This window comes from Siphateles boraxobius, unplaced genomic scaffold, assembly GCF_051911475.1.
Source record: "Siphateles boraxobius isolate OS27281-9 unplaced genomic scaffold, OSU_SipBor_1 14, whole genome shotgun sequence".
Classification (NCBI taxonomy): domain Eukaryota; kingdom Metazoa; phylum Chordata; class Actinopteri; order Cypriniformes; family Leuciscidae; genus Siphateles; species Siphateles boraxobius.
The window spans coordinates 242,501-252,500 of NW_027508744.1; the positions used below are offsets into that span (position 1 = coordinate 242,501).

Below are 10,000 nucleotides of genomic sequence, written 5' to 3' on the forward strand. Positions count from 1 at the left end.
GACACGCAAGCGGTTTTCTGTGGTAACGAACAAATACAAGGGAATGAACATGTCCTGTGTCTGAGGCTAAAGTAATACATATTGAGAATGCAGTGACCCGTATTATATATGTCTGACTCCAGGCGATCGATCACTGATCAGGGCTGCGTTTCGTAAGTTTAAGTTGATCGTAGAACGATTATCACCAATCAATTTAGGCTTGCGATGCTTTTGGGAAACATTTACATTTATTCATTTAGCAGACGCTTTTATCCGAAGCGACTTACAAATGAGAGCAATAGCAGCAGTGAAACTAACAATAGGACATCAATATGCAATTATTTTATACAATATTAATAAAGATAATAGACATAAAATAGAAGATAAAGTGTTAGTATTAATGGATTAAGTGTCAGATGCTGGCCACTTCCTTTCATAGATATGTCTGTCGACTTGATGCTCACTCATTTTAATGATGCATAAAGCGTGAGCTCACGCCGTGAGAGGCGAATATGAACTCTATATTAAATGAACGCAGTTATGAGGTGTGTATAATTAAACTAAATAAGGTTAAGCTCGATTGGGACTAACAGAAGCTGCTGTTCATTTCTTTGCTGTTCGATTCTCGATTTTTGAATCAAATTTCAATTCAGTATATTGCGTAGATTTGATTTTAGATTTTAACATCGATTTTAAATCTATGCATATATCGAATTGAAATTTGATTCATAATTCCATAAGATTCCCAGCCCTACTTTATTTAATTTGAAATCATCAGGGTCTTACAATCAACAATGACTTCACTTCCAGTCACTTCAATAAATGTCAGTCACACATGGACTATTTGTGTTTTCAGCTGAAATGTTGTCGTGTGGTTTAGTAAGGATTTAGAAGGACGTGACACTGAAGTCACAGCGCTAGGGTTAATAACAGATGACAGGACCGTTTAATTGATATGTAGAAGCCACATCAGATCCTGTCTGTCTCGTTTGTCCCTTTCTGTTGACTCATTGTCTTTGCATAGAGATGTTTTGTGTACTGTTGAGGCGAGGTCATGTGACCAGTGTTTGGGTGTGTTAAGGGACGTCTCGTATCATGTGATCGACTACTCCTGTAACTCGACACCCAGAACTCTCTGTCTGTGATTTCATCCACTCTTCTGCTGTCTGTTATGTCTCACAAAAAACATCATTAGCAAAACACATCATGCTTTATTAGCGATGTCTGCCTAGTCGATCTATAGCGTGTTTAAAGGCCCCCTGAAATCACAATGTACGTTTTTTTTTAGCTTTCAGTATGAATATGTTAGCCTTAAGGTTATGAATGATCTGGTGTGCTCCAAAACAATGACAAAATTAGCATTTACGAGATATAAGCATAAAAAACTTACAGTCCCTCACTTACGCTGAAATGGATCACGGATTTGTATGACGTCACCGCGGACTGTCCATCACATCAAGCTCCGCCCCCTATGCTATAAACACTACCTGGCCAAAGCCTAATGTACCTAATACAAATAAATAATACATCTCTAGGTAACTAGCAGAGCTTTAATTTTGTTTGTTTGTTAAATAAGTTAAAACAATCAAAAAACAAACTGCACACAAACGTGTCCGTGCTTCATTTAGAACTACTGATGAACATATTCGGTTTTGATGTGAAAAGATGAACTATACGAGTGCGGATTAGAACCCAGAACAGCTGACACGCTTGGCGAAAGCTCTGCCACTGGACCATTAAAGTGCACAAGAACGTTTGGCGGATCTCGGCATTTATTCACGTGTAATATATATCAGTAGATCTCACTAAACGACAAATTAAACCCAGTGTACTATGTTTTCTCAAAAAAAATTATTGTACACATATATTGTACATATATCTGATTTAGCATTGCATAGCAAGCAAACCCCCCCCCCCCCCACCCCCAGGGAGGTTTTTATTTTTTATTAAATAAAATAATAAAATAAATAACAAATATTAGATATAATTTTTTTTATAAATAAATAAACAATAAAAGCAAAAACACACACCTGTCCCACCTGCTTTTTTAATACAGAATTACGCCACTGGTTAGAGATGTGCGTTCGGTTGTTTTATTACGTTTTCCAGCTTGTTCCAGCTTGTTTAAGAATGAAATGGCAAGAATTTGCCAGCGTATCACCAGCGCTCGGATTCGCTTCCATGGTGCTGTCAGTCTGTGAGGGAAACTAAACGCTATTGGCTATTTGAAAAGGGGGAGGAGCCATAGCTTCCTGTTTCAGTGGAAATTACGCCAACGCATCAAACAAAGCTGCGCGTTTCAAGGCACTTTAGTGGACCTTTAAGTTATAAAGGCCTTTTCAAAGGTCATTTCAATCCGGGCCTGTTTAGGATGCATAACTTCTGTCATTTATTTCTGTAATATTTTGCCTGATTCTAAAGAGAACGACAGAAAGCAGCATTAAGACGAACAGCTCAATTACTCATTATTATGATGTCATCAGTGAACCAGCGAATCTCTTCTGTCCCGCACACAGACGCTGATGACGTCAGCATGTTTTCAGCAGAGACCGATGAAGAGCTGGAGACGCCGCTGAAGATCCCGGGGGCGGGGCTTCTGGACTCGGGGGCGGGGCTTCAGCGACAGGGGGCGGAGCTCCAGCTGGAGAGCGAGGAGTTTCTGATGAGCATCAGCTCACGCTTGCAGAGCGCCGTAGAGAAGCTGCTCATTGCCATCACTGACACCAGCACTCAGGTACGGCAAGCACAGGGAGACAAAACTAGTGATGTGTGATACCACTTAATTACCCAGGCTGGTATTGCCGATACCCATACCAATACTTTTTACTTATTTTATTTGTAGTGTGATGTGACAACTAGCATAAAGTAAAGTAAAAAGTAGGCTTAGCAATTCCAAATTATAGCTGCATAATGACAAGACAATAAACTACTCTGTGCAGCCTCTCTCAATACACTCTTAGCACTGATCTCGGGAAAGCGACTCATTGCTGCATTTATTTCATTAGGCTAACTTCATGTTTCACTGGAATCTTCTATTTGAACAAACTGCTTTCTGTTAGCTTGTTGTAAGAATGCTGGGATTCCGGGGGAACTCTTTAACACTAAAAAACTAAAGCCTTAACAGACGTAACTTTCCCACAGTCAGTGATAACGTGACTATCCCGCTATCTCTCTGTACCGGGATAACTTCTGCTGCTGCCAAATGTCTTGCCCTATCACCTTGCTGCTTCTCGCCCTGGAGCTCCTCCTCAGACCGCCGCTTCATTATATCATCACATTCACTCTCGTGACTTAATCTCAGATGTTTAGTGAGGTTTGTAGTGTTACCACTGTATTTCCCTGTCTTTCCACTAGGGGTTGGACGACTACTGATTTTTGCTTATCAAAACAAAACTCGAGTTACTCGACTACTCGTGGTTCATGCTTCTGTAAATGAAAAGACATGAAATAGTTCTTATAAATAGCCTAAATTCTTCTTCACAGACAGATCGCGGTAGTTTGACGTCATTCACCGATCTGTCTGTCCGCTACGCTCGCTCCGTGCCAGTGGACACGCACCGCATCTCAACTTTTCAGAATGCCGCAAGCGCGCCGCAGGTCACGTGACAAAAACCAACCGATCAGCTTCGGCCTTTCTGTCGAGAGCTCGGCCGAACAGCTGATCATAGCTGTACAGGGCGGCTTTTTATTGCTCATCTCTATAAATATATCTAGTAGTAAAGCTAATGCTAGGGTTAGAAATCAATTCATCCTTTGCTGAGACTTCCTCGTCATCATGGAGAGTGCAGTTCATGGTTGCATAGCAACGACAGACGCCATGGGAGCGCACGCGCTTTTGGAAAGGAGAACGCTTTCATGCGCGCTTTCCATGCGTTTTTAGTCGCGATATGTGAACGTCCCCTTACAGAGTTGGCAAATTACATGTTTTTGTCATCTTGATGAAATACTGATGTGTGTGTCTGCTGGTGACGTTCGCCATTTTGAATTGATTTATGGTTCACGCTCGAGTAATCGACAGCGTCGACTAGTGGTTAAAGTAGTTGATCTCTCGACTACTCGACTAGTCTGCGCAAGCCCTACTTTCCACACACATCACACACAGCGTCACTGCTGTGTTTACAGCTAAAATACAGCCAGACATGACTCCTTTTGCGCTCCGCCATAGTCACTCTGCAGTCTTCGTTGCGGGAAATGTAAATAAAGGTCTGCAGCGGCCGGCTCCGTCACAGACCGGCGGAAGGAGTAGTTCCTTCCCCTAACCGGATATAACTAGACTTTTCTGGTGACACCAAGTTACTTATGATGACATAAACACTCACTCCAAATTACTGAGTTTAAATATCGATCTTTTTATATGAGAATCGATAGAGCAGGAAACGTTGGGATCGTAAATATCGATACTTTAGTTTCGATCCGCACATCACCAGACACAACTGTGAACCGTTCAAATCAGCATATTAGAATGATTTCTGAATGTGACACTGAAGACTGGAGTGAAAATTCTGCTTTTTACTGTAATATTCACATAGAAAACTGCCGTTTTACATTTGAGTAATATTTCACAGTTTTTACTGTGTTTTTGATCAAATAAATGCAGCCAACAGAAGAGACTCTTTCAACATATTTAAAAATAGAAGTAATTGTCAGTCAAGTCACCAATATTTATACAGCGCTTTTTACAACACAGATCGTTTCAAAGCAGCTTTACAGAGATAACAGGAAAATAATGCAGCAAAGTTTGTTTCTAGAAGAAAATAGCGTCACAGTCCGGCTTAAGGAAGTTCAGTGATGGTTCATTTTTATTGTAAAAAAGTTATTAATTTAGTTCATTTATATACCGTGATGTCATCGTCCAGCTCAGTTCAGTTCTCATATAATGATGTCAGTGCAGGAGATCAATAATATTGTTGAATATTAAATGAAATGTGTATTGTAATAGTTTGAGTGCTGCTGGCTGTTTCTGAAGCAGGATCAGGTCATGGTTAGAGCGTAGATGTTGGTTAAACACATTGTCTTTGGATCATTAACTAACACTGCTGGTTATATCAGATGAACGAACGCTTCCCATGATGCATCAGTGCTCAAGCTAATGCTCACAGGACACAGTGGGCGGAGCCTCCGCTCTCTAGATACCAGCTGATTTGCATAATGCTTTGGTCTCCGTGGCAGCAGTGTAACATGCGTAAAGCTGTGTGTGTGTGTGTGTGTGAAGTAAAGCGAAACCCTCTTTCCCAATAGTTTATGTTGATCATCACTTCCTGCCAGAGATTAATATCTTGACTGCTGAATTTGGTGATATTGATATTTTATACCTCAGATTTAAAGATCGGATCAGATCCTGTTCGACTTGAAATGTGAGCAACTGAGTACATGGAGAATGTGCGATTCAAACTGAGATTTGTGGAAATGTTTAGAGAAAACCAGTGTAAAAACTGCAAAAATAAATAATTTGATTTAAATAAATAAATAACAACAATAATAAAATGAATAAAAAAATAGATTAAAATACAAATTTAATATAAATAAATGAGTATAGATTAAAATAAATAACATATATTAACAAATAACAGATTAAAATAAACATTTTATATTAGTAATTTAATTAAATAAATAATACAATTAGATTAAAATCAACAAATAAATAATATACAGTGCTATAGTTATTAAATGTATAGATAAATAATGGATTAATAAAATAATATAGATTGAAAAGAACAATGATTTTAATGATAAAATAATTGTTTAGGTTAGTAAATTAATAAAATAAAATAATAAAAATTGATTTAAATACAAATTTGATATAAATAAATTAATAACATAAATAACATATTAGATATACATTTTGTTATTAATAAATAAATAAAATAATCAATAAAAGCAACAAAAAAAATCATTATAAAAGTTACATTAAAAATAAGTAAAAATAATAAAACATTGATTAAAATAAACAAATAACATACAATACACAGTTCAGTACTATAGTGAGTAGAAAGTTACCAAATAATATTTATGTATATTTACTTTTCACAGTATAAAGTGTTGTATGTATAAACTTTATACATACAAATGTATAGCTTCCTTTTGCATCTAAAAGATTAAACAAACCCTCATCGGAGCCATTCTTCTGTGAAGCAGTAATAAACACCTGTAGATCCCGGCACCGTCTGATGGGGCACATGACTCCAGCGGGAGTGTGTGTTTGAGTGTTTGAGTGTTTGAGGAGACGAGGCTGTTTAGCACTCGCGGTCGGGCTCTTCACGACTGGATCCGTGGAGTTAATCATGTAATGGCTTGTTGAGGACTGAAGACTCGTGTCGAGGCGGCGTGTGGGAAGGAGGAGTTAATCAATAATGTAGTTATCAGGGAGACTGAAGAGAAAATAATTACTCGAACGAAACAAAAACACCACATTCATGATTTATAAGCGTTTAAAGGTCTCGTTCTCAGTTATGAGGAGCAGGAATCTGGTCGGACAGGCTCCGGAAGGGTGTGTGTGTGTGTGTGTTCACTCACCTGCAGGCCGTGTGACTCCGCCTTCACTGACGTCTCTCACACATGTTCACTAATAAGGAAGTGAGATCGACAGAGAGACATAGAGAGAGAGAGAGACAGAGAGACAGAGAGAGAGAGAGAGAGACAGAGAGAGAGAGAGAGAAGAGAGACAGAGAGAGAGAGAGAGAGAGAGAGAGAGAGAGACAGAGAGAGAGAGAGAGACAGAGAGAGAGAGAGAGAGCAGAGAGAGAGAGAGAGGAGACAGAGAGAGAGAGAGAGACAGAGGAGAGAGAGAGAGAGAGAGAGAGAGAGAGAGAGAGAGAGAAGAGAGAGAGACAGAGAGAGAGAGAGAGAGAGACAGAGACAGAGAGAGAGAGAGAGAGAGAGAGAGAGAGAGACGAGAGAGAGAGAGAGAGAGAGAGAGAGAGACAGAGAGAGAGAGAGAGAGAGAGAGAGAGAAGAGAGAGAGAGACAGAGAGAGAGACAGAGAGAGAGAGACAGAGAGAGAGAGACAGAGAGAGAGAGAGACAGAGAGAGAGAGAGAGAGAGAGACATCTCCCCCCGGAGCGCTGCTATTCTCTGTTCTCACTTGCTAATGAGGCCCTGCCTTTTCCCAGCGGATGGTTGCCACGGAAGCATGGAATTGTTAATGAGTTTCCAGCAGGAGTAACCGAGGGAAAGTGAACGAGAGAGTCCTGGGGTTTTTACAACTCTCCTGTTCGGATATCTTGGCTACAGGTTGCTTTGACTTTTGCTTTCCTTTAGTCAGAGCTCTCTAAAATCACTGGGATATTTCGGGATTTGAGGTTTGCTTTCCTTTAGTCAGAGCTCTCTAAAATAACTGGGATATTTAATAACTGGGATATTTCGGGATTTGAGGTTTGCTTTCCTTTAGTCTATGCTCTCTAAAATCACTGGGATTTTTTTCTGGATTTTAGTTTTTGCTTTACTTTAGACACAGCTCTCTAAAATCACTGGGATTTTTTGGGGATTTGACCGGCCATGCGAAATCTCTCGTGTGTGTTTACCAACACGGAGACTCTTCCGTCACACACTCGCCCGTCGCTTGACGATTAGCCTCAAACGTCTCTGCTTTAGGATCACGAGAAGATCGCCGCGATGGATTCCTATCGGACGTTTTGGGATTCCCACTTTGTGAAGGACAGCTGGCTGGACAGTCAGGATCAGGATATTTACGAGGTTGAGTCTCGAATCCCGCTCCCGAGACCCTTCCCGCTCTCCCACCTGCTCCACGAGAAGAACGCCGTAGTGGTCCACACACAGATCTCACACGTCAACCGGCGCGACAACGGACACCTGCTCAAAGTCGTCTCCAAGATCTCGCTTCCCACTCCTCCGTATACAGTAAGTGTGTGTGTGTGTGTGTGTGTGTGTGTGTGTGTGAGGATCCGGAGGTCACCGGGAGATCGAGTTCGACCTTTGAGAATCATGCGGAGGAAGGTTTTATAGACGTGCAGTGCCTATATTCATAGATAAGAGCTTTTGTACACGTTGACACGGAGTGTAATGAGATTCCAGGGTGTGTTTCTGTGTGTATGAAGTGTTTTGTGTGTGTAACACGAGATCAGTCTCACTGTCGTGTTTTTATAAAGTCCTTTTGTTGAAGCTTTTCGCTCTTCAACCACATCAAGCAATCAGAGAGTACTATAGGAAGATCTGGCTTTTGCACTTGTAGATCAGAGCATTAAAACTCAACAACCGTGTACAGCACCTGTCAGAGTCTGAGACCTCTTCTGCTCACCAGGGCTGCGTTTATCAGATCAGAAACACTAAAAATAGTGAAGTATTATTCCAGTGTAAAACAGCTGTTTTCTGTGTGGATCAGGCCTGTAGCGTTCTCCACCGGTCCGGGACGCTTGATCTCAAATCTGATGACGCATCTATGATCTGGTTCGTTGAAAATAACAGCGCGTGAAACAGACGGTTCCGCTAATGTTCCTGTGGATGATGCTCACGCTGGCTTCCCAGAATACATCACAGCAGCAATAGCCAACAAAACGCAAACAAAACGTCACTCTTTGTAAACGTTGTTCAGTGCGAGTGCCCAATGCTCGAACATGACCGGTCATTTACGCTGTCATCATCACTGCATCAGCTGTGTGTGTGTGTGTGTGTGTGTGTGTGTCTGTCTCAGACAGCGCACAAATAATTATTGATATCTCTTTCAAGCCTTGCATTTGAATGGACAGATTCACACACAAGTTCTGTCCACATGTCCATCTTGATGAGCATGCTAACAGACACACACACACACACACACACACACACACACACACACACACACACACACACACACACACACACACACACACACACACACACACACACACACACACTGTTGCACCTTCAGTGATACGGTCCAGACAGAACGCATGTGTTCAGTGTCACTTAGGTAAGGGAAGGTAATTTATTTATAAAGCACAATTAAAAACAACGGGTAGTTGACCAATGCGCTGTACAATTTTTGAAAACATGCCAAGGGCAAATGTACAGAACATCTATACAAAGCAATACATATTTCTAACAACTCTCACAAAACAAACAAGCTACCAACATATCAGCAATTAGATTTCGACAGAAAAGCCAGAGAAAAAAGATGAGTTTTTAAAAGGGATTTAAAAGATACCACAGTGGAGGCAGTTCTAATATGCAAATTATTATAACTATTCCCGAGTTTAGGAGCCAACACTGAAAACTTATTCTGTGCATTATGTCTTAAAGTGACAGCAGCCTAATATTCCTGTCGTCTGTTTTTAATGTTAATGAAACAACAAAAATCAAGTACATCACTCACAGCTCTGGATTGAATAGCTTTTGTAAATTTAATAAGGATAAATCTTTAATTCATACAGCAAAATATGCAATGTTATTTTACATATGATTAGTTTTATTCAATTTCTGTACCTTGAAACTAATGTGAGCCTACCTGAAAAACCTGACAAGCACAGTATATTTTATTGGTATCTTTGCTCTGTTGTATATTTGTGCTTTTACTCGTAGTTTGATAATTTGTTCTTATTTTCTTTATTTTATTAGATTATATAAGATTATACCGAAAGCCTGAACCGAAAACCGTGATACTAACCGAACCGTTGCACCGCTAATGTGAATATACAGTGAAGTGTAATTTATTCCTGTGTTCAACTCCAGTCTTCAGTGTCACATGATCCTTCAGAAATCAGTATAATATGATGATTTGATGCTCAAGAAACATTTATGATTATTATCAGTGTTCATATGTGTGTGGAAACTGATGGTACATGTTTGTTTTTCAGGATTCTTTGATGAATAGAAAGTTCAAAAGAACAGCGTTTATTTGAAACAGAATCTTCTGTAACATTATAAATGTCTTTACTGTCACTTTTGATCAATTTAATGCGTTCTTGCTGATTAGAAGTATGATTAATATCCTTTTCTTAAATCCTACTGACCCCTAACTTATGAACAGTAGTGTGTATGTGCCAATCACTTTTATTGTAAGGTCAATATTCTGGCTTTATTCTGAAAA

The 10,000-nt window shown here is 39.9% G+C and overlaps 1 protein-coding gene across 2 annotated transcripts in view; it reads left to right on the forward strand.

Moving 5' to 3' along the window:
• The window catches only part of akap9 (A kinase (PRKA) anchor protein 9), a 134,001-nt gene that overhangs the window by 54,229 nt on the left and 69,772 nt on the right, over positions 1–10,000 (forward strand). Inside the window, exons 17-18 of one of the 2 annotated variants that reach the window (XM_077230145.1) lie at positions 2,496–2,713; positions 7,570–7,836. In XM_077230145.1, coding sequence (XP_077086260.1) covers positions 2,496–2,713; positions 7,570–7,836 — 485 coding nt within the window. The remainder of the gene's footprint in view (positions 1–2,495; positions 2,714–7,569; positions 7,837–10,000) is intronic. The other variant, XM_077230146.1, reaches the window with a different exon arrangement.